The sequence below is a fragment of the Hyperolius riggenbachi genome, chromosome 1 (assembly GCF_040937935.1).
Source record: "Hyperolius riggenbachi isolate aHypRig1 chromosome 1, aHypRig1.pri, whole genome shotgun sequence".
In the NCBI taxonomy this organism is placed as follows: Eukaryota; Metazoa; Chordata; class Amphibia; order Anura; family Hyperoliidae; genus Hyperolius; species Hyperolius riggenbachi.
Window position 1 is genome coordinate 650,793,394 of NC_090646.1, and position 24,502 is coordinate 650,817,895.

The 24,502-nt window shown below is 44.9% G+C and overlaps 1 protein-coding gene across 1 annotated transcript in view; it reads left to right on the top strand.

Annotated features, from left to right (window-relative positions):
• The window catches only part of KIF24 (kinesin family member 24), a 62,494-nt gene that overhangs the window by 2,343 nt on the left and 35,649 nt on the right, over nt 1-24,502 (top strand). The window contains exons 2-4 of the mRNA XM_068251675.1: nt 15,277-15,853; nt 19,286-19,475; nt 23,153-23,250. Of these exons, the coding sequence (XP_068107776.1) occupies nt 15,277-15,853; nt 19,286-19,475; nt 23,153-23,250 (865 nt within the window). The remainder of the gene's footprint in view (nt 1-15,276; nt 15,854-19,285; nt 19,476-23,152; nt 23,251-24,502) is intronic.

A 24,502-nucleotide genomic window follows, 5' to 3' on the forward strand; every position in this document is an offset into this window, starting at 1 on the left:
GCTTCTAGTGTGTGATCTGCCATAGGGGGATGGAGTGCATAGTGTATTGCTTCTAGTGTGTGATCTGCCATAGGGGGATGGAGTGCATAGTGTATTGCTTCTAGTGTGTGATCTGCCATAGGGGGGTGGAGTGCATAGTGTATTGCTTCTAGTGTGTGATCTGCCATAGGGGATGGAGTGCATAGTGTATTGCTTCTAGTGTGTGATCTGCCATAGGGGATGGAGTGCATAGTGTATTGCTTCTAGTGTGTGATCTGCCATAGGGGGATAGAGTGCATAGTGTATTGCTTCTAGTGTGTGATCTGCCATAGGGGATGGAGTGCATAGTGTATTGCTTCTAGTGTGTGATCTGCCATAGGGGATGGAGTGCATAGTGCATTGCTTCTAGTGTGTGATCTGCCATAGGGGCATGGAGTGCATAGTGTATTGCTTCTAGTGTGTGATCTGCCATAGGGGATGGAGTGCATAGTGTATTGCTTCTAGTGTGTGATCTGCCATAGGGGATGGAGTGCATTGTGTATTGCTTCTAGTGTGTGATCTGCCATAGGTGGATGGAGTGCATTGCTTCTAGTGTGTGATCTGCCATAGGGGGTGCAGTGCATAGTGTATTGCTTCTAGTGTGTGATCTGCCATAGGGGGATGGAGTGCATAGTGTATTGCTTCTAGTGTGTGATCTGCCATAGGGGGATGGAGTGCATAGTGTATTGCTTCTAGTGTGTGATTTGCCATAGGGGGATGGAGTGCATAGTGTATTGCTTCTAGTGTGTGATCTGCCATAGGGGGATGGAGTGCATAGTGTATTGCTTCTAGTGTGTGATCTGCCATAGGGGCATGGAGTGCATAGTGTATTGCTTCTAGTGTGTGATCTGCCATAAGGGAATGGAGTGCATAGTGTATTGCTTCTAGTGTGTGATTTGCCATAGGGGGATGGAGTGCATAGTGTATTGCTTCTAGTGTGTGATCTGCCATAGGGGGATGGAGTGCATAGTGTATTGCTTCTAGTGTGTGATTTGCCATAGGGGGATGGAGTGCATAGTGTATTGCTTCTAGTGTGTGATCTGCCATAGGTGGATGGAGTGCATAGTGTATTGCTTCTAGTGTGTGATCTGCCATAGGGGGATGGAGTGCATAGTGCATTGCTTCTAGTGTGTGATCTGCCATAGGGGATGGAGTGCATAGTGTATTGCTTCTAGTGGGGGCTGCCATAGGGGATGGAGTGCATAGTGCATTGCTTCTAGTGTGTGATCTGCCATAGGGGATGGAGTGCATAGTGTATTGCTTCTAGTGTGTGATTTGCCATAGGGGGATGGAGTGCATAGTGTATTGCTTCTAGTGTGTGATCTGCCATAGGGGGATAGAGTGCATAGTGTATTGCCTCTAGTGGGGGCTGCCATAGGGGGATGGAGTGCATAGTGTATTGCTTCTAGTGTGTGATCTGCCATAGGGGGATGGAGTGCATAGTGTATTGCTTCTAGTGTGTGATCTGCCATAGGGGGATGGAGTGCATAGTGTATTGCTTCTAGTGTGTGATCTGCCATAGGGGGATGGAGTGCATAGTGTATTGCTTCTAGTGTGTGATCTGCCATAGGGGGATGGAGTGCATAGTGTATTGCTTCTAGTGTGTGATCTGCCATAGGGGGATGGAGTGCATAGTGTATTGCTTCTAGTGTGTGATCTGCCATGGGGGATGGAGTGCATAGTGTATTGCTTCTAGTGTGTGATCTGCCATAGGGGGATAGAGTGCATAGTGTATTGCTTCTAGTGGGGGCTGCCATAGGGGATGGAGTGCATAGTGCATTGCTTCTAGTGTGTGATCTGCCATAGGGGGATGGAGTGCATAGTGTATTGCTTCTAGTGTGTGATCTGCCATAGTAGCATCATGTGTAGGGTGTATAGTATTCCCATGTAGCATGCATGCTGTGCATTGCTATAGTGTGTACTGTGTGATGTGGGCTGCTATAGGGGGATGGAGTGCATAGTGTATTGCTCCTAGTGTGTTATCTGCCATAGTAGCATCATGTGTAGGGTGTATAGTATTCCCATGTAGCATGCATGCTGTGCATTGCTATAGTGTGTACTGTGTGATGTGGGCTGCTATAGGGGGATGGAGTGCATAGTGTATTGCTCCTAGTGTGTTATCTGCCATAGTAGCATCATGTGTAGGGTGTATAGTATTCCCATGTAGCATGCATGCTGTGCATTGCTATAGTGTGTACTGTGTGATGTGGGCTGCTATAGGGGGATGGAGTGCATAGTGTATTGCTCCTAGTGTGTGATCTGCCATTGTAGCATCATGTGTAGGGTGTATAGTATTCCTATGTAGCATGCATGCTGTGCATTGCTATAGTGTGTGATGTGGGCTGCTATAGGGGGATGGAGTGTGTGATGTATTGCTTCTAGTGAGGGCTGCCACTGTAGCCCCATGTTTAGGGTGTATTGCAATCCTTTCTAGCATGCTTGCTGAGGATTACTACAGGGTGTTATGGGGGGTGCAGTGCATGGTGTAATGGTTTTAGTTAGGGCTGCCATTGTAGCATCGTGTGTAGAGTGTATATAGTATTCCCATGTAGCATGCTGTGTATTACTATAGTGTGTGATGTGGGGTGCTATAGAGGGATGGAGTGGTTGATGTATTGCTTCTAGTGTGTGATCTGCCATAGTAGCCCCATGTGTAGGATGTATAATAATCCCCTGTATTAGGCATAGTACTTGTTATTACTATGGGGGGTTCTGTGTAATGTGGGGTTGCAGTGCAGGGTGATATTGGTTCTAGTGGGGGCTGCCATTTTAGCCCCTGGTAGCGGAGCAGTGCTTTTCAGCGCTGCTAGATTTGGGCGCAGTCGGCGCCTCCATAGACTTCAATAGGAATCACTCCTATTGAAGCGCTCAGTGAGTAACGTTGGCTCCGTCAGACGACGGAGCCTAGGTTGCTTAAAAACATAATAATTCGGCCTCCAGCAATCGCTGGAAGCCGAATTATTTCATTCGCCCGCTATCCATGGCGGCCTGGAGGGGGAATAGTAATTAAATCGGCCCGGACTTGTGCAGCAGCAGGATCAGCCATATAACAGCTGTATCCTGCGCCCAAGTCTACCGGCGCCGATTTCAAATGTACTCCGTGGTAGGGTGTATTGTAATCCCTTGTAGCATGCTTGCTGTGCATTACTATAGGGTGTCCTGTGGAATGTGGGGTGCAGTACATATTGTTTTGGCTCTAGTGGGGGCTGCCATTGTTGCCCCATGTTTAGGGTGTATAGTAATCTCTTGTAGCTTGCTTGCTGTGCATTTCTGTAGCATGTCCTATGTACTATGGGCTGTCATCAGAGAATGGAGTGTATGGTGTAATGCTTCTAGTGGAGGCTGCTCTTGTAGCATCCTATGTAGAGTGTATAGTAATACCATGTAGCATGCGTGCTGTGAAGTACTATAACATTTCCTCATTTCCTGTGCAGTGTGCGGTTCTGTGGAAATGCAAAGTGCATTATGAATAATACGTGTAGCTGCTATAGAGGTAGCTGAATGAATAATGTGGGGTGCTGTGAGTTTACATTCGAGGTAGCATGCCATGCACACAATGTTATACTAATGATGTCCAGTAATGTGTGAAGTATTTTTAGTGTACCAAATACAGTGTGGGGCAGTCGTCGCACAGGGATCCTATAGGGACATCACTTGCAGTGTGGGGTGCTGGGGCACCAGATGTAGTGTGGGGTGCTGTACTGGTATCAGGTGTACTATGAGGGTCCTGCGGTGCTATCATGTGGGCTGTGGGATCCTGTAAGGCCACTGTGTCATGGGGCGTATCATGGCATTGAGTAGGATTACAGCATGTAGCTTGGGGTGTGATAGCATTATAATATGTAGGAGGATCAGTGTTAAAGTGGGACCATAGAGAAATGCACCCTGTATGTGTTTAGAGAGTTTAGCCTGTCTAATTCCCACTCATCTGTGACTAATCACAAGTTGTAATTTGATCTCTCTCCTGTGTCACCTGACTGCCACAGCTGATAAGCTAATTTGAAAGCACAGGATGTTAACAATATTTCTGCTTTCATGAAAGCAGGAAGTAGACACTGCAGATTTATTTCAGGATTTGTATCAGCTGTAACTTAGAACTTTGTTTTTCTTTGAAGGTTATTATGCTGTTGCTTATCTCTTAGAGCAGAGATGACGTTCTGAGTCCAGGTCTGTAGTTGTTACCGAACGTGGCAAAATATCAATCTCTTTCTAAGCGGAATCTGATCAGGGAGTTAATTATTCCTTCCACACATAACACAATTATTATTTTTTTCGCTTTTCTGAGCTTCTTAGAGCGCTTAGAGATTTTTCTTATACCTGGCTTGCATTGAAGCGCAATCGCTCAGGAAATGGTGCAGGACCCACATTATCGCTCGGAAAGAAAGATCATCGCTCATGTGAGAACACTCACATAGAGCAAAATTGCACTCGCACTTTTAAAGCAATTAAAAAAATCGCCAGCGCAAAAAAAAAAAATCAAACTCTCATAGTGTGAACAAGCTGTTAGTGATCTAATCTGCAGGGAATCAAGTGGAAAAATCGATGTGCGTTTGGCCTGATTTAGGTGATGTAGAGGTGTTGGCCTTGTTTAGGTGATGTAGAGGTGTCTTGTACATTGAAAGTATATAGGGTTTAATGTAGTGTGTACTGCTAGATAAGCACTGTATACAGGCAATTGTTTGTAGGGTTATAGTTTATCATGTCTATTGTGAGCCGTTATTGGCTAAGTCCATTATGTGTGTTTGGTTGTTTGTGTGTGAGAATACGTTATCTTGTAGGTGTCTATGCTATTGGAGTATATTATAGTTTGGTTTTATTGCCTGTGAAGGAAGACTGTAAAAGATGATTAGTTGCTGTGGGCAACATCGCGGTCTGTTTCGGGCTGAAATCGGTTAAATGTGTCGATCTAGCAAGCTGGAAAATCTTGGTCCAACATGGTGAATTGAGAGCGTGGCAGTAACTGTGTGAAAAAACCCAAAACTGTCTAATGTTGGGTACACACCATATAATTTTCTGGCAGGTTTAACTGCCAGATCGATTATTTAAAACGTGTCCGATCTGAATTTTGATAGATTTTTAGATTTTCCGATCGTTGTTTTTATCATTTTTTTCCGATCGTTTTTTGATTGATTTCCATAAAACAATGCGAATCGGTCAGAAAAACGATAAAAGGGTTGGAAAATCGAAAAATCTATTGAAAATTCAGATCGGACATATTTGAAATAATCAAACTGGCAGGTAAATCTGCCAGAAAATTGTATGGTTTGTACCTAGCATAACACAAGGGATCCCCAGCGGCTGTCTCCATTTTTTTTAATTAATAAAGAAAGTTTTTTTTTTTTTTTTTAAAGGATTTTCTTTATTCAGCTCCCCCTCCCCCCACCCTCGCCAAATTGGACCAGGACTGCGATCTGTATACCTTTCATTCAGCCTGCCAGCTCAGATCGTGGCTGGGAGGCTGTTTGTGGCGGCTTCCTTTGTTCCCCTGCAGGGAATGGCGCTTGAGCGAGCGCTCGTTCCCTGCTAATCTCACAAGAACCGACATCATGCCAATCGGTGTTAGGCGGTCCTGTGGGAGCCACTCTGCGGTCTTTGTTTGTCGGTCCGGCAACACATGTTGCAGGGCAGACAATGTAATAATTCCAGTATTTGTATAGCACTTTTCTCTTGTTGGACTCAAAGCACCAGAGCTGCAGCCACTTGGGGTGTCCTCTATAAGCAGTAGCAGTGCTATGGAGTCTTGTCCATGGACTCCTTACTGAATAGGTACTGGCTTACAAAACAGGAAGAGCTAAGATTTGAACCCAGGTCTCCTGTGTCAGAGGCAGAGCCCTAACCATTACACTATCCAATTCTACAGATGTGTCCCTAACCGACAGACTAGCGATGTGTTCTGTTGCTATGTGGGGAGGTGGAGGGCTGTCGGAGCAGCTTGCATATCATTAGAGTCACACGGTGGGCAGGGTAAATGGGGAGAACAATGCTCTCAGGAATGTTGCTCGACGAGACACTGGGTGGCATTGAGGGCCGCCTGGGTGGGTGGGTGGGCTCGGCATAGGCGGTCATTATCAGCTACCTTGGCCACTTTTCTGCTAGCGTGTGTAAGAAGGCTTTACTCCCTCCCCACCTCAGGTGCGCTCTGAAGCTGTAGAGTGCATAGTCTTTCCTCCAGTTTACTCTGCTGCCATCCTCCACACCATCACTGGGTGAACTCTGAACAGTAATACAAGCTGGCAGCTGTTTACATGCAGCCCTGTCTGTAGCTTCAGAACCTTCTCTATGAACAGCTCCGATAACACCAAAGCAATGACCAAAATATCCAGCCTATGGGCATCCCTCCACTAAGCCCCTTTGTCTGCCGCGATGACGTTACTATAGATGTGGTGTTGATGCTGGGGAAGGGCGCCTCCATTTGCTGCCCGGAGCAGCTGCTGCCATCAGCTGTCACCTGCTGGGCACAAGCAGTTATACTGGGAACAGGGTAGCATTTGTGAGTGCTCTAATAAGGCAATGCATGGATCAGAGGGGCTGCGTGGGCCACGGGGGTCTCAGGCACGTTCTGTGCGCAGGTGTCTCGTAAGCTGGTGGATGTGACCAGCAGATAGATCCCTCTCAGGTTATTATGTGATTAGGGAAGGAGCTATCTGATCGAATCCCTCCACACAGTGTGCACAGATTTTCATTAGATTTCAGCATGACATCTATTGTATATCTGTGTGCGCTGCCTGCTGGGTTCCCAGGTCTCCCCCTCCCCCGGGCTGTGCAGAGTGTAGGGGCAGCCGAGCTTCTCCCACCCGTTCGCTAGCACTTCCTCCAATGTCCTGCCTCCGTCTGCCCGGGGCTCCTTCCTGCCTCCGTCGCCCGGGGCTCCTTCCTGCCTCCGTCGCCCGGGGCTCCTTCCTGCCTCCGTCTGCCCGGGGCTCCTTCCTGCCTCCGTCTGCCCGGGGCTCCTTCCTGCCTCCGTCTGCCCGGGGCTCCTTCCTGCCTCCGTCTGCCCGGGGCTCCTTCCTGCCTCCGTCTGCCCGGGGCTCCTTCCTGCCTCCGTCTGCCCGGGGCTCCTTCCTGCCTCCGTCTGCCCGGGGCTCCTTCCTGCCTCCGTCTGCCCGGGGCTCCTTCCTGCCTCCGTCTGCCCGGGGCTCCTTCCTGCCTCCGTCTGCCCGGGGCTCCTTGCTTCCTCTTCACTCCTGGAGAGCTGTGTGTCCCTGTTGCTACAGGCCAAACACTAGGAGCTCTGTGGCACGTACCTTTTGTGACCAAAACCACTAGAGGTCTCTAGTATTTTGCCTCTAGTGTTTTGTCATGTGACACAGAGCTCATTGGGAGTGAAGAGACAGGAAGAGGCCCATGTGTTGGGCAAAAGAGAGAAGACACGGTAGGAAGCGCCTGCGGACAGGTGACAGAAGCTCCTCTGTTGCATCAAATGCCACCAGTAACTACTCGCCGTCAATTGAGCGACATCTACCTTCTAGTGCATTTGACGGAATTGATTTTTTTTGGGCTGAAATTCAGTAGTCGCGAATCATTTGCGTCATTGATACCTAGCAGATTCAATCAAATTGGTTTGATCGACCATCTGATTCAATAATTTTATAGAATCTGCAGGCCTAGTGCACAACAAAGGCTCGATTCACAAAGCGGTGCTAACCCAGTTAGAGACTTTAGGCGTGATAACCATTGCACCACGCTGGTGAAAAGCCAGTTTAGGCGTGATAAGTTTAGATCACGCGCAAAGTCCCACACGCAAAGCAGCGCCATTAAACTCTATGCGAAGTGCACCAGACTTTGCTAGCGCAAAACTTTTGATCAGCTGTGCACTGCGGTGCTAACCCAGTTGGTGCTATAGTTATCACGCCTAAACTTATCATGCCTAAACTGAGTTTAGGCGTGATAAAGGGCTTTTCACCAGCGTGCTCACTGTCAGCACCGCTTTGTGAATCAGGCCCCAAGAGTTTTTGGTAGCATTTTCAAAAACGCTGCCGCTTGTGAAAACGCTTGGCTAATGTATCTCAATGGGATGGTGCACACCAGCGGTTTGAGGTTTTTAGCAAACTGCAAACGTGGCTCCTGCTGCATTTGTGCGGTTTGCAGATGCGTTACTGCCTCAATGTAAAGTATAGCAAAAGCTCAAACCGCTCTGATAAATGTTAGATCAGAGCTGTTTTCCAGGTGTTTTTGTTACAGAAGCTGTTCAGTAACAGCTTTACTGTAACAATATATGACATCTGCTACACAAAAACACTCCAAAAAACAGTAGACATGTTTAGAAAACATCGCTCTGAAATCTGCTTCAAAAACCTCTAGCGTTTTGCAGATCTGCTGATCAATGATTCAACCAAGTTTGGGGTGAAATTGGTCGAATGTATTGCTTGAGCAAGCTGGAAAATCTCGGCCCGATGTGTGGCCAATCGGTGCGCGGCGGACGCCTAGCCGTCGATCTTCCCATACATTGCTAGATGTATGGCACCTTTAGCATTATTCCGGATCTGCTGGGTGTTTTCCTGGGAAGGCTGGTTAGTTCCTCGCCTGGTAAATCCAGTTTGTAAAGTCAGGGCAGAGCTCCTTCCATTTCCCTTTCATCTTCATCCCTCCATCCGCAGAACACACAATAACCGGATTTAATTTGCGTCCCGTGTACAGTAACCACCCAGCTATACATGTCTGTGTCGGGGCGTTCCCCCTATAAATGTTCAATAAACAGCGATTACTCAGTCCAGCCGCACTGCAGGTAGTTTCTGTGCAGCGCAGCCAGCATGGACACAACTAGTCATAACTATAACTGGGCATAACTTATGTGTGACTTCAGAAGGATAAGTGCGTAATATAGAAACGTCACAACAACCCCACATTTCCCCAGATCAATATTATAATTACTGTGTATTGTTTATAGCTGACATCTTCTGCAGCACATTACAGAGTACATTGTCATGTCACTGACTGTCCTCAGAGGAGCTCATAATCTAATCCCTACCATAGTTTAATGTCCTCATGCATTTATACAGCACCAACATCTTCTGCAGTACTGTCCTCAGGGGAGCTCACAATCTAATACCTACTATAGTCTGTGCTGCCATATTATTATTATTATTTATTTATATAGCACTGACATCTTCTGCAGCACTTTACAGAGTACATAGTCATGTCACTGACTGTCCTCAGAGGAGCTTGCAATCTAATCTAAGTCAGAAGGTAACCATACATCTCTCAGTCTGCCACCAGAACGACCACCAGACTGAATCTGATTGACCATCAGACCGGGGGGTAGGGCGGGATCTATTCCCTGCCCACACACCTGTCTGAAATCGTCCTAGCGCCGCCACCTCTTCCTGCTGTGTCAGTAGCAAGTGTTGTTGGCTAACCTGACACACGGACGCTGCTCCTTGTGAGCATTGTTATCCAATCACAGTGACCATGACGCAAGAAACTGCATCTGCTTACTGCTGATCTCTCCTCCCAATTATATTAGCAATCACGATAACCAGTTAATATAAACGGTATACAGAAACCAAGTGGTAGACAGAATACATATTTCATGGACCAAATGTTTTCGCCACTGCAGTCCAGCTTGGCTTCAGATGCTTTGTGAGTCAATCAGGTGGAAGTAGAAAGAACAGGTGTCAGTCTGCATTCCCCAGCATCCTTGCATTACAGTAGAAACCATGTGCTCTTTAAAGTGAACCAGAGACTAAGCACCCTCATGTATTTTACCATATATTTCAGTGGGAACATTAGAGAAAACACCTACCCTGCTCTCTGTTTCATTCTGCACTGTTCGGCTTGCGTCTAATGAGCCCTGATAAAATCCCCCACTGAGCATTCAGTCTGGCTTTGCTCAGGAATATTTATAGCTCAGTCTGTGTTCTCATGTCTTTTCAAACCCAAGCCTGCCCCCTGCTGGCTCTGCTCAGGAATCATTATAGCTGAGTCATTATAGCAAAGCCAAACTGAATGCTCAGTCCGGGATTTTATCAGGTCTGATTAGAAGCAAGCTGTGCAGTGCAGAATGAAACAGAAAGCATAGTAGATGTTTTCTCTAATGTTCCCACTAATATATATGGTAAAATACATGAGGATGCTTCGTCTCTGGTTCACTTTAGGTGAGGAGACTTGTTCAGTTTTGGGTTTAGTTGAGTTTCAAATAAACTATGACTAACGCCTTATTTGATTTTATGTTTGTTTATTCACCTGTAAGAATTTCATATAACTGAGACAATGGTGACATTAATCTGGTATTTATTGCAGTAGCTATAGATGTGATGCAGTATTTCACTGAACATGATTCACATATTTTAACTAGAAACTTGGTTCACCTGGCACTCTGTTGTCTGCAGTATCCCCATGTTGTATTCCTGACTCCCATGATGCTTTGTAATTAAGTTGTCCCTTTTTTTTTTTTTTTTAATAAATGCTAAACCTGAAATGAGAGTGATATGGAGGATGCCCACCACTGTATTGCACTCTATCGATACAAGCACGATGTAGAGAGGTTTTCACCTTCTCTCTGTATCTGTTGTCTTCACAAATTGCAGTATGAGGGATTTGCTTTGCAACAGACCTTTGTGATTTGTCCATTCAATGCGAAGAAACAGGAAGCAGGCACCATCCAATGCCAAACGTGGTTTATTTGGACAATTTAGCAAACTTTTTCCAGACAGTTGTGCAGTGCAGATTGGTACGGTAGTAGAATAAGACTGAAGTTACTGAGCCATGTTCATGGGAATGGAGGCGGGTGGTGGACACTAATAGTATGACCTGCACGTCCAACCAGTGCCCCCCACCCAGCTCCCTTCCCATGAATATAGTCACTATTATGTCATGTGCAGAGCATCCCTGGCCGCAGTTGCGCGCTGTAGGACGCGCGCAGCTGGGCGAACGCCTGCACAATGATGCCCAATTTTTGCGACACGGAAGGGGCGGCCAGCAGACATTTAGTGACAAAGGAGGGTGACAGAGGAGAGCGGGGGGGGGGGGGGGGTGCCTGGCAGTAAACAAATATCATCAGAGTACAGTAACCAGTGAGTGACCCGGGAAATATGAGGACGTTGCTGTGTGCGGATTGGCACTGCTTTGTGTTGCAGCAGTTGTTGCTGAGTGATCAGTAACATAACAAATGGTTCCTTTTGTGGTTTTAGTTTGGTGTAAAAATACATCCTGACCCCTGTCTGCAGCCTCCACACTGCCTTCATCACCCGGGAACAGCTGTGTGTCTCTGAATACTGCCCCCGTGCATATGCTGTGGTGGGGTTTATAGCATTACACAGTTGTAACAGAACAAAGATACATTTTCTCAGTGAGAGAGTTATCATTTCTGACCTTGAGTTATCACCTCTGTAGTTATTTTCACACGCAGTATGTAAGGCCTGTCTTTAACTTTAGAATTCTCTAGTTATTTTAAGCATTGAATAGTTAACTTTAGAGATCTCTCCTCAATTTAAAGGGGGTCTGTAGGGGTGGGGTTTTAAAATAAAAGCGTACACTTAGCTGGGACTTCATACAGACCCCGTGCAGCTGTAATGTCCCACGCCGTCCTCCAACGATCCTCCGTTCCCCGCCACCGGTTTCCGGTCTGATTACGATTGTACTAAGACTGCGGCAGCGCAGCCATGCTCGCTCCCGTGCGCGTCATTGGGAGCTTACTGCGCCTGCGCGGTACAAGAAAACTTTGTACTGCGCAGTAAGCACCTGATGACGTGCGGGACTGAGCACTATTCATCAGACCGGGACTAGCAGCGGGGAACCGAGGATTGTAAGAGGACAGCGCCTGACATGACAGCTTCAGGGGGCCGGTAGAAACCCCAGGTAAGTGCTCCCCCCACAGAACTCCTTTAAAGACAAACATTCTTTGATGCTTCTGATTAAAGGAGACCTGTAGTTTTAAAAAAAAAATGCTCCAAATGGGTTCTTACCTCAGTAGAGGGAAGTCTCCGGATAATCCAGATGTTTCCCCATCTCCTTCTCATCGCCATTCCAACGTTGCCCCCTCCTTCCCCCGCAAGCCCCATTGTCAAGAGCTTGCCTGCACTGCACAGATGGCTGATACCTGGGCACTGGCTCAGAGCTGGACAGGCTTGGCTTTCTGCACGGAGCCTGAGCTGTGGCTCCATGCTACTACACAGGTGTGAGCCACCCTTCGCAGTGTGGTCACGCTTGTTCGGTAGCGCGGCACTGGAACAGCGAGACGGATCCTCCAGAGGTTTCCTTCTACTAAGGTAAGTATCTGTCTCTCTCTTTTTTTTTTTTTTTTTTTTTTTCCCTCTCTTGGGTTTTGTTTTTTAAAGCGGACCTGAACTGATAACTTCCTCTTTGCTCTAAAAGATAAGCAACATCATAATAACCTTTAAAGAAAAATATTTCTTTTTTACAGCGGATACAAATCCTGCAATACATCTGCAGTGTCTACTTCCTGCTTTCATGGAAGCAGACATAGGGCTTGATTCACAAAGCGGTGCTAACCTACTTAGCACGTCTAAAGTCTTTAGACGTGCTAACCAGGGTGCTAAGTAGGTTAATCAATTGAGAAATCCGGTGCTAACCTACTTAGCACCCTGGTTAGCACGTCTAAAGACTTTAGACGTGCTAAGTAGGTTAGCACCGCTTTGTGAATCAAGCCCATATTGTTAACAACCTGTGTTTACCAGTTAGCTGCCCTGCCCAAGGACTGCTGAGATTCCTGAGGTGACACAGCTGAGAGATCAGATTACACTGGTGATTAGTCACAGATGAGGGGGGAATTAGACAGGATAAACTCTCTAAATACACACAGGGTGGATTTCTCTATGTTTTACTTCTGCCCTGTGTAAGAGTTCAGGTCCACTTTACTTATCCAAGTGTGTTTATAAATGATTAATTTAAACCTCCTGTGCTGAATTAACTACAGTATTAAAGAAAAAGCACCCACATGACCACCATGAGGCCTCTTTTCCACGGACAGTTGATAGGCAGTGAAATGCCTCTCAAACTGATAACTGCTCACTGCTGCCTGGTAACTGCTTGCTGACCACACAGTTCAACTGTCTGTGGAAAAGAGGCCCAAGTACCCCCCTGTGCTAGGCATACCAAGTGTTGAGAGCCTACAGTGTTCTCCCCAGAAAAAATGTCCAGCCGGGTGGCATGAAAAAGTAGCCGGGTGGGGCGATATGACAAAATGCAGGGCCGGTGCTTCTCTGCTTACAGAATAGGAGGAGGTGAGCTGATGACAGCTGGGTGCTCACCAAAACTAGCTGGGTGGAGCATCTGGCTAAAAGAGCCTGGAGAGAACACTGGCCTAGATGTATTGTGTCTTCTTTGGGGTACGCACCCTCCACAGGTCTTGTAACCGAGAACATAGCAGTTTTAGGTAGCATACTATTCTTGTGAGAAATGGCTAAAGGGAATTAACTATGTTCTTGAGAACATTATTGAAATCTCCCATTCAAATCACAGAATAGTTTGATTCTGTTGCTGGATAAGCAATCAGATAATGCAAAACTGCCTGTGAGAGGGGAGGAGGGATATACAATCCACTTGGGATAATTTGCATGTTTCCAACATTTGCATGCAGAAACACAAATCTGCCTTCTGGGTCTATTTTTAGTTCTTTTTATCTAAAACTTAAGCGGTTACTAAAATATGAAATGTAATCCTTTATGCATAAGCAGGGAAGCGAGAGCGCTGTTTCCTTCCTAGCCAGATGTTGTTAAAAAAAAAAAAAAAAAATTATATATATATATATATATATATATATATATATATATATATATATATATATATATATATATATATATATATATATAGCAGAACTTGTTTCTTGGAGGGAGATAATACTAAACTTATTTTTCTTCAATCTGCATATGCATTGCATCAACCGCTGCATTCCATCACAAAAGTGGTGATAGCGAGGGAAGGTCAATGAGGTGCAAAATTCTTTTGAACTAATCAAATCGATTGGTCCATTTTCCATAGGTAAAATTCGATTGGTCCATTTTCAAGCTGCATACATTTTGCATGCAGAATTTGCATAATCCTGCATCAACTCAAAATGATTTGCATTTCATACTATACACGATGCAAGGTATTGCGGTGGGTCCCATAGCAGCACTGCAAGAGTAATGTTTGCGATGGCGTGGTGAACTCGGAAGTCAGGAAAAAGTATGCCTCACTGATTCTGTACAGCGGATAGAACGCGTGATGCAACTTTTTGGATGTGGTCGTTCAAAATCGCACTGCACAAAGGGTAAAAGGACCCTTAGTCTTCTAACCTTGATCAGACCACTACATACTAGTGATAAATTCTATCAACATCGAGATTTCCACAGACACAGGGAGGGGATTCAGTTCAGCCAATCAAAGCCTGTAGTGCTGGTCAGCTGACCATCACTACAGGGTGGACATACATCTGGCGATTTTGCGGCCCATTGACCACCTGATTTGATAACTATTATCCAATTAGTTGAAAATGTATGCCGCAACAAGCATGCCTGATCAACGATTCAACCAATTTCGGGCCGAAAATATCGAATGTATCGATTTAGCATGCTGGGAAATCTCAGATCGTAGTGGTCGCTGGGTGTACGGCGGTAAGGCATGCGATATGGCGATGATCGACAAACAGAACGGACTGCCCATGCACCGCTAAATGTAGTGACACCTTTAGGAAACTCTGTGCTAGAGCAGTCCGGTAGACTCGAGTATCGTTCCATGGAAATCCAAATCTTATGAAATTGGGAGGACATCCTCTGGCTATACAGGCTGCTTCATAGAGGTGTAGAGAATTATCGGTTAGGTTTTTCCAGCATTGCAGAGATGGTGGCTCACCCTGCTTTCAGTTTAATGCTATAGTCATTCTGTAATAAAACAGTAGCAGACCAATGGAAGAATGTTGTCTACACATATGGGATACTGATGTAGTAAGGCCTAATCGGCACCAGGTGGGGTCCAGAGAGACTTTTTGACTTTAGCAACATCTAAAATAAATTTACATACTTGTGTCGACAGTGCAGTGTTCTCCCCAGGCCCTTTTGGCCGGGTGCTCCACCCAGCTAGTTTTGGTAAGCACCCGGCTGTCATCAGCTAACCTCCTCCTATGCTGTGAACAAAGTTGCACATACAAGCACTCGTCCTGCATTCTCTCATCGCGCCCCACCCGGCTACTTTATTATGCCACCCGGCTGGAAAAAGATTCTGGGGAGAACACTGGAACTAGTTTCGGCAGGAGATGCAGCGTGTATATGTAAAATGTTTCTGAATGAAACATGTATTCATCCTATCCTTGTCTCCTTTCAGGGCAGAAGTCTGAGCTCCCGGCGGCGATGGCGTCCTGCCTCCTGGAGTGCCTCTGTGAGGCTGAACTCGAACAGTATTACCCACATTTTGTCGCCATCGGACTCCACAAGATTGAGGAACTGGCCAAGATCACTATGAAAGATTACTCCAGGCTGGGAGTCAGCAACATGGAGGACCGCAAACGACTCTTTCAGCTGATCAGAATCATCCAGAGCGTGTCTGACGAGGAAAGCGAGGCAAGGACTCCCTTCCAGCCGGGCTGTGTCTACCTCCAGCCCCAGAACAACCGATCTGCCACCAGGAGGCAGCTGCAGTTTGATGCCTACGACCAGGCCTGCAGCCCCTTTTCCATAAAAAGGCTAGCGGAAGCCTACGAGAAGGTGCCACGCCCTGACCAACTTCACAACCATGTGATCTCCACGGGGCAGACGGAGGAGGTTTCCAGCTCTTCGGCTGAAGTGTCCTCTAGAGCTCTACGAGGGGCAGCCGCTGGTAGTCCAGACGGTGAGGGCCCTGCTGTCCACAGAGTCATGCATGTATCAGGATATAATTATGGAGTACCACAGTCAGGCATGCGGTAAGGCTCTATACTAGCTGAACTTTAGCCAAATTTAAAAATATTCCCCTTGATTCGGTTATGTATTGGGTAGGAGGATTTTGAAATATGTTAGCATTATTTCTATGTAGAAACCCTTTAGAAGCCAATTTGTTTAGAGGCTTGCAAGTGCACTAGGCCAATTTATTTCAGCACATTTTTTTTTATTTCTTATTTGTTACGTTTCCAAGCGACTAATTAGTACTGCTGTAATGTGTATTTATGGCCACTTGTCACTAGAGGGCAGTGTTAGACAATAATAGAGGGTTTCTGCTTTCAGTTTCTATATTTTCTGCCAGTAGAGAGCGATCAAAGCATTCCAAGAATTTACAGCACAAATTCTGCTGAAGTCAAACGCAGTGCCCTTATCTCCGCAAACTAGATAATTCCTTTGAAGCTGCTAATGGGTTAATTTACCTATATCCCTGAGCACCTGAGAGTCGGAGGACCAACACTGCCAGCCAATCAGGATCTGCTACTGAGCATGGTGCCATGAAACAGTTTCAGCACCAGTAGCAGATGGATGACGTCACCTTTGTCTTAATGCATTTTCATCGAGCTGTGCTCAGGGATAGAATCCCCACCCATGCCATTAATTTTGACTAATCCCATCTTCATCTCTAGAAATGGGAATAGATCCCAAATTACCAAGTACATCATTGTTTGTTCATTACCCTGTTAGCAGATGGAGAATAGAGGTGATAAGTGTTTGTTCTTATCCATAAAGAGAAGGGTCTGTTGCCTTTCCCAGCTACAATAAGGGCTGGTTCATGTAGACCACTCCCGAGGGCTCGTTTTATCTCACTGAAACGCTTTTCTTCTAGTTTATCACCATTTGTCATCACGTTTAGAAAAGACCAATAACATTTACGGTATATTGGGCTTTTCTCCTGGTGGACTCATAGAGCTTTAGCTGCAGCCACTAGGGTGCACTCAGTAGGCAGTAACATCAGGGCTGGATTTAGGCCTAGGGCACCACAGGAGGAAGGGCACCAAAGCAGGCTAAATTGGTGCAGAATTTGCAAGCTTGCAAATGCTGCAATGCAGAGAGATCAGGCAAGCACCTGACCATGGTACTGTGCTGCTAGCTGCCTGTGCAGCAGCCATCTTGCTCTCTGTACACATTTGCATTGGGGCCGGCGGCTATGGACTTGGGCAGCATTGGAGATGGAAAGGAAGAGGAAGCTTCTGCACTGGAGAAGAGCTGAGAAATGAGTGACACTGATGGCTACTGCGCTGTGAAGGCGAGCTGGCTACCTAGACTGAAAGGGGGGGGGGGGGGGGAGGAAATAAGAGTGTCATCTGCCTACCTATACAGGAGAGAAGGGGGGATCGGTCATCCCGTTACCTATACTGAAGGGGGGCGGCTGGTGACAGTGGCCTAGGGCGGTAAAGAGTACAAAATCCGGCCCTGAGTAACATGTTAGGGAGTTTAGCCCAAGGACTTCTTACTGAATATGTAATAAGAATAGGGGGATACTAAGTGCTCAAGCCCACTATTATATAATAGTATTGCTGTTATATAGTAATAGCAGACATCTTCACATAATAGTTCAGCCAGTAGCAGGGGAAGTTGGTATAATTCCCCCTTAACCAGTACACTATCCAGCCTATAGAACCCTAGAGGAGTTCAAAGTATCTGCTAACACAATGTACTCTGAGACACTGCGCACAGCATCTAGGAACACTCGATTGACTGTAGCGCTTGACCAAACAATGGAAATAGACTATGGGTGTGCTATCACTGAATGTTTTGTGAACTCTGCAGAGAGGGGACATAATGTAGATCATTTGAGTGATATTTGAATCAATGTTTTGGAGAACTCTATCCTGCAGCTGTGTAGTGCTAGTGTCAAGCGGTCAAGTGCTAGTGGTCAAGCTAAAATAGTGCTGTATAGAACAACTGAAGTGAGATGGATATGGAGGGTGCCATATTTAATTTGATGTATACAGTACCAGTTACCTGGCAGTCCTGCTGATCTATTTGGCTGCAGTAACGTCTGAATCTCACACCTGAAACAAGCATGTGGCTAATCTAGTCAGACTTCAGTCTTCATTTTATCTGCATATGCTTGTTCAGGGGCTATGGCTAAATGTACTAGAGGCAGAGGATCAGCAGGAGAACCAGGCAACTGGTATTGCTTAAAAAGAAATAAATATGGCAACCTCCATATCCCTCTCTTTACAATTGTCCTTTAATTTCTAGTAGTGTATGTGGGTTTCCCACCGCAGTGCTGAGTAAGTGGAAGCATGGAGCAGAACAACTGTCAAGCACCTATTCATGTTTGGATTGCAGAGAGAGTGGTGTCTGTTGCACACGCTACTCCCTCTATATTTAGCCCTGTCACTAGGTCAAGTACATCAGCTTAGTGACAGAAGTTCTTTATATGTAGTCTCGAATATCAGAAATTGCTACGCAATGTACTGTACATGAGATTTATTAAATGCTTGATGAGTAATCCTGTTTAAAAATTTCCATCTTGCTCACATTTCAGGCATTGCTCACTTGCAACAGCTTCTAAGCCATTACTGCTGGGCAGTTGGCTTGTGGTCTGGCAGGGGCTTTGTCCAGCCAATTCCCAATGAGTAATATCTCATCTTAAGCAGATAATACATTAGTAGAATATACTTTGAATCAATACTTTAGGTATTTCCTCATGTTACATAGAGGTACTAAGATAGTACAATCATTTTGCATTATCGATGAGCGTCTTATCACACATTAATAACCAGGCTGTTTTCGTTTTTTTTGGTCTGTATTTTGCTGCCTGGAAGAGTTAATTTTCAAGCATGCGAGTGACAGCTTCTGTCTTGTCGGTACCTTGTTGGGAACATAGTAAACATCACTGATATGCAAATTACAGCCATACAAGTTTTCCTGGCAGAATACAACTTCTGAGGGCAGGGGAGAGATAGAAAAGGGTTAATAATTCATGTATTTTTGCTCAGGGACACTTAATAGGCTGCCACTGCACAGAGACAACAAAGCATTCAAAAAAAATTTACAATTAAAAAAATTACATTGTTCTGGTGTAAACTAACCCATACAAACACACTAGCCAAGTGCTCTTAGGGCCCGTTCTCACTGCGGCGATTAGCGGGTGATTCCCACTAATTGCCGAATGTTAACCTATGGCACCACGGGAATTTTGCGATTCGCAACAATCGCAAAATGTGTTCCCTGCAGCATTTTGCAGTGATTCTGGAGCGATCGCCATACAGTGTTTATAAAAGCGCTGATCGCGATCGCTCTGGATCGTGAGAGTGTACAGTGATTTTTTTTTTTTATTTTTTTTTAATTGCAGTAAAATCGCTAAGCGCTACCGTTGGCCAGTGAAAATTAGATGTGTGTACCAGGCATAAAACCCTTTTTAAATGATGCTAATCTTTGCCTCTTGCTCTGTCATTGGGTAGGCCAATCGGTGCAGAGAAGGAGGGTCCCTGGACGGACAGCGACAGAATCCGTGTGTGCGTTCGTAAGCGTCCCCTGGGTCTGAGAGAGGAGAGACGCGGGGAGGTGAACGTGGTGACTGTGGAGGGTAGAGAAACAGTTCATGTCTATGAAAGGAAAGAAGCGGTGAATCTGAAAGAATACATCCTCCAGGTATGGTATAAGACAGAAGGCTGGAGGCCCCTAGAGCAGTATTCAGCTGAAGACCTAATATAACAAGGCAGAGAAGTTTGTACAGTTGTCTATAGCTGTGGAGCACTTCAGCTTCCCATGCCCTCCTGATCACTTTGCCTGTGTCTAAGCAGTGGCAGCATGTTTTGTCACAGGAAGTAGAAGATCTGAGTTTATCTCAGTATTGCATGAGAAGGGGAAATGTTTCTTATTCATGGTTTCCTTTTATTCATACAAATCGAGTTTGAATTTCTTTATTTTAGATATTCATTGACCATGTCTGATTATTTCTTTCTTCATGTCCTTCTGTTTTCTAAAACTCAACATGGACAAGACCTAAATGTTTTTTTCCACCCCACAATGCAATGCTTCTGTCTGACATCACTATTTCTGTTGATGGCACTTGAATAACGCCTGTCCCCCAGGCTCGCTGCCTCGGTGTAATACTGGACTCGAGTCTCTCATTCAAACCACACATTGACAAACTACCCTCCTCTTGTCGCCTCCACCTAAAAAACATCTCCCACATCCACCCTTTTCTCACACAGGACCACAGCTCCACGCTTCTTGTGTATCCCCTGATTATTGCACATCTAGACTACTGCAACTCTCTGTTCTGCAGCCTCCCCGCCAACCGCTTAGCTTCACTACAGTCCATCAAGAACCTCTCCTCCCGCTTCTCAAGCCCAATCCCCCTCTGTCAGTCCCTTCACTGGCTGTCAGTTACACAAAGGATACAAATCAAAATCATGACTCTTGCCTACAAAGCTCTCCACATCCTGGCTCCTTCTTATCTAAATAAACTACTTTCCAGATACTATCCTACTTGCAATCTCTGCTCTACCAACAATATGTTCCTGTCTTTCTCTCAATCCTCTCCCCACTTTTGAAACACACGCCCCTCAACACATCCGCCTCATACCCACAATTACACTTTTTTTTTTTTCTTAGGCTCATTCTTAAAACTCCCCTCTTCAGGCAAGCATACTGTCGGTCTTAGGACACTATGGCCATTTTACCACCCCATACACATTTTACAATCCCATACACTTTCCTTCTCCCACTGTCCTATCCCTTAAAGGGACTCCGAGCAGTTCAGAAACTATGGAAAGATGCATATCATTTTAAAACTCTCTTTCTCCGCTTTACAATGATATATAAACCGCCGCTCTACACCTTTTAGTTTTCGCTAATTTCGCGATTGAAAGGGCGGCGATTTAGGTGTCGCCAGAAAGAGCAGAAAGAGAGCTTTAAAATGATATCCATCTTTCCATTCATACATTGTATTGCACAGGGCGACTTTTTCTGCTGAATGGAGCTGCTGACTTTGAGAAAAAGTCGGCCTGTGTAATACAATGTAACTATGGAAAGATGGATATCATTTTAAAGCTCTCTTTCTCCTCTTTCTGGCGACACCTAAATCGTCGCCCTACGCCTTTTAGTTTTCTCTATTTTCGTGATCGAAATTGCGGCCACGGCATTTTCAATCGCGAAAATAGCAATTGGAAAGAGGAGAAAGAGAGCTTTAAAATGATATGCATCTTTCCATAGTTTATGCACTGCTCAGAGTCCCTTTAACCATTTCAGTCAGCGGGGATTTTTCACCTTATGCATCAGAGCAATTTTCACCTCCCATTCATTCGCTAATAACTTTATCACTACTTATCACAATTTATTGATCTATATCTTTTTTCCGCCACAGATTAGGCTTTCTTTGGGTGATACATTTTGCTAAGAATAATTTTTTTTATAAATGCATTTTAACAGGATTAATAAGAAAAAATGGAAACAAATCATTATTTCTCAGTTTTCGGCCATTATAGCTTTAAAATAATCCACGCTACCATAATTAAAACCTATGTATTTTATCTGTTTGTCTCGGTTATGACACCATTTACATTTTGTCCCTATCACAATGTATGGCACCAATATTTTATTTGGAAATAAAGGTGCATTTTTTCCGTTTTGCGTCCATCACTATTTACAAGCTTATAATTTTAAAAATGTTCGTAGTATAATACCTTCAAATGCATATTTAAAAAGTTCAGACCCTTAGGTAACTATTTATGTTTTTTTTTTTTTTGTAATTTTTTTTTTCCCATTAAAAATTATTTGGGTAATATTTTGGTGTGGGAAATAAACAGTTAATTTGTAATGTTATTATATGTGTAAATTGTAATGTAAAAAAATATGTCGATGTAGTTTTACTATTTGGCCACAAGATGGCGACCTTCAGTGTTTTTTTTTGTTTTTGTTTGTTTTTTTTTCTCTCCTTGTGCTTCTCTCTAAGCGGAAGCACAAGGATGATGCGGAAAATGTTACGTGCAGAAAGACTGAAGCCTCTTGTAAGAGCGCTTCGGTTTTTCTGCAGGGGACACGGATCGGTGATCGGAAACCATGTTCCCGTTCACTGATCCCAGGGCTACCGGGGGTCAGCACGGGGGCGCACCCGCGATCACGTGCGAGAGCGCCCCGAAGCACAGCAGAGCAGCCGCCCGGACGTGAGCTTCACGTCCGGGCGGCAGAAATGGTTAAAGAGGAACGCTAGTGAAAATAATGTAATAAAAAAAAAATGCTTCATTTTTACAATAATTATGTATAAATGATTTAGTCAGTGTCTGCCCATTGTAAAATCTTTCCTCCCCCTGATTTACATTCTGACATTTATCACATGGTGACGTTTTTACTGCTGGCAGGTGATGTAGCTGCTGCATGCTTTTTTTGGTAGTTAGAAACAGCTGTAAACAGCTATTTCCCACAATGCAACAAGGTTCACAGACAGGTAACTGACAGGACCATGGTGAACTTCATCCTAATCAGTAGCTGAGTCCCCCTTTTACATGAGAAATCTATTCCTTTTCACAAACGGATCATCAGGGGGCTCTGTATGGCTGATATTGTGGTGAAACCCCTCCCACAAGAAACTCTGAGGACCATGGTCCTGACAGTTTCCTGTCTGTGAACCTCATTGCATTGTGGGAAATAACAGCTGTTTACAGCAGGGCTAACTGTAAAAAAAGCAAGCAGCATCTCCTTCCACTGACATCACCTGCTAGCAATAAAAAGGTCACCATGTGATAAATGTCAGAATGTAAATCAGGGAGAAGAAAGATTTTACAATGGGCAAACACTGACTCAATCATTTATACATAATTATTGTAAAAATGAAGCACTTTTTTTATTACATTATTTTCACTGGAGTTCCTCTTTAACCCTTTAGACTGTAAGGCCCCCTTTAATCAGTTCAGAAAGAAAACTGATTTTCAAAGCAATGTCCATGTTTCCTATGGCACAGTTCCCACTATACACGTTTTAACTGAAAGCTTTTTCACAATGCACTGCTATGAAAAAAAACGCATACCAACACATACTAACACACACTAACTCATACCAATGGATTAAGTGTAAAAGGACCATTAGGCCTTGTGGCCAGGCTCTCTTCCTGCTGTGTAATGTGCATGCATATGTTCTACCATTATGTAAAAATCTGTTATTGATTTGTTCACTGTATCCGCTGTAATCCACCTTTGTCTTGTACTGTAATTGTCTTTGTAATTGTATTCTGTTGTACAGCGCCACGGAAGATACTGGCTCTATGTCAATCAATAATTATTTTTATTTCAGTTACTTTTAGTTTTACCATCAATGCTGTTTTTCAGCACGTGTTCTACTTTGATGAAGTGTTTGGCGAGAACCTGACCAATCAGGACGTGTACATAAAGACCGCTCAGCCGCTGATCCAGCATGTGTTCAATAGGTAGGAGAAATTACTTCACACATGCCCTTGATGCATGAAATAGCGTTAAATTTACCGCGCAGACACTGCGCAGATTACTATTAGCGCGCACATAGGCGGTATTCTGCTAGCGCGGTACGGTAATAACTGTAGTAGCGGTCGCGCTAGTGGAATACCTCGGTCGCGCTAGCAGTGCATCACACGACAATTAGGAGTGTGTACTGCATGCGCACGCTAATAGTGACCCCCGCTGTGTGTGCACGGTAGATATAACGCCCTTGTCATCTCCATTCCTTTAACTTTTTTTTTTTTTTGCTTTTGACTTTACATTTTTGCAACCAACGTGAAAAATTGCTGGGCTACAGTTTTGTATATAAGACTGAGCAGCCCGGACCCTTCACACATCTGACACGGGTGATCTGCTGTTTATTTTTTATTGTGATAGGCATAAATGCCACAGGTCACCTACATGCTGGCATATGCAGATGAGGATGGTGAGGCCTGGTCACCCTTGATGTGAGTATCAAGTTAAAGCTAACGGCGAATTCACCCGACTGAGTCCAGGGTGGGCTCTGCTGGAAACTAGTGTAATATAGGCTCTGAAGCATCACCGTATTTTACAAATTTACCCGTGTGACTCCGAAGATCACTTATGAGAACCTTTTCTTCAGATCTGGGGAAAGTAAACAAATACCAACTTGTAAGAAACCAACACCACCTTGTGGTAAGTAGGAAATATGACACGTGCTAACGTAGTTGAGTCCAGGAGCCCCCCCAAAAAAGGTACAGGCAAAAAGGTGTGTGCCCAGGTCCTCGTCCCCATACCAATGGGTATCAAGCAGGAAGAAAGTCCCCAAAGGACCGACACCACACAATAAATAAATATAAATATAATATAATAAGTAAATATAGCTCAGATACTTGAAGTCATACAAAAAGTGACATAAACGATGGCCATGCTGACCTCTCTCAAGTTTCCAAAAAGTCAGGCGACAGGCCTGGAGTTGCACCTCCTTTTTCAAGCTGTGCTGGTTCTCTCTCAATCCACAGTCACATCTTTCTACTCCCTGGGAAGGTGTGCTAGAGAACATTCAGAGCGGACCCTATAGCCATTTAATTGGCAATCATTACAAAACAGTGCTCTTTTACATTGCCCCCTTCACAGTTTTCAAATAGTGAAACCCAGGCTGGACAAATGACAATGAGGTATAGTAAGACGGCCTCAGGATTTCCCCCAAAAAGTCTCCCTGTGTGGCAGAGATGGTGTTGGTAT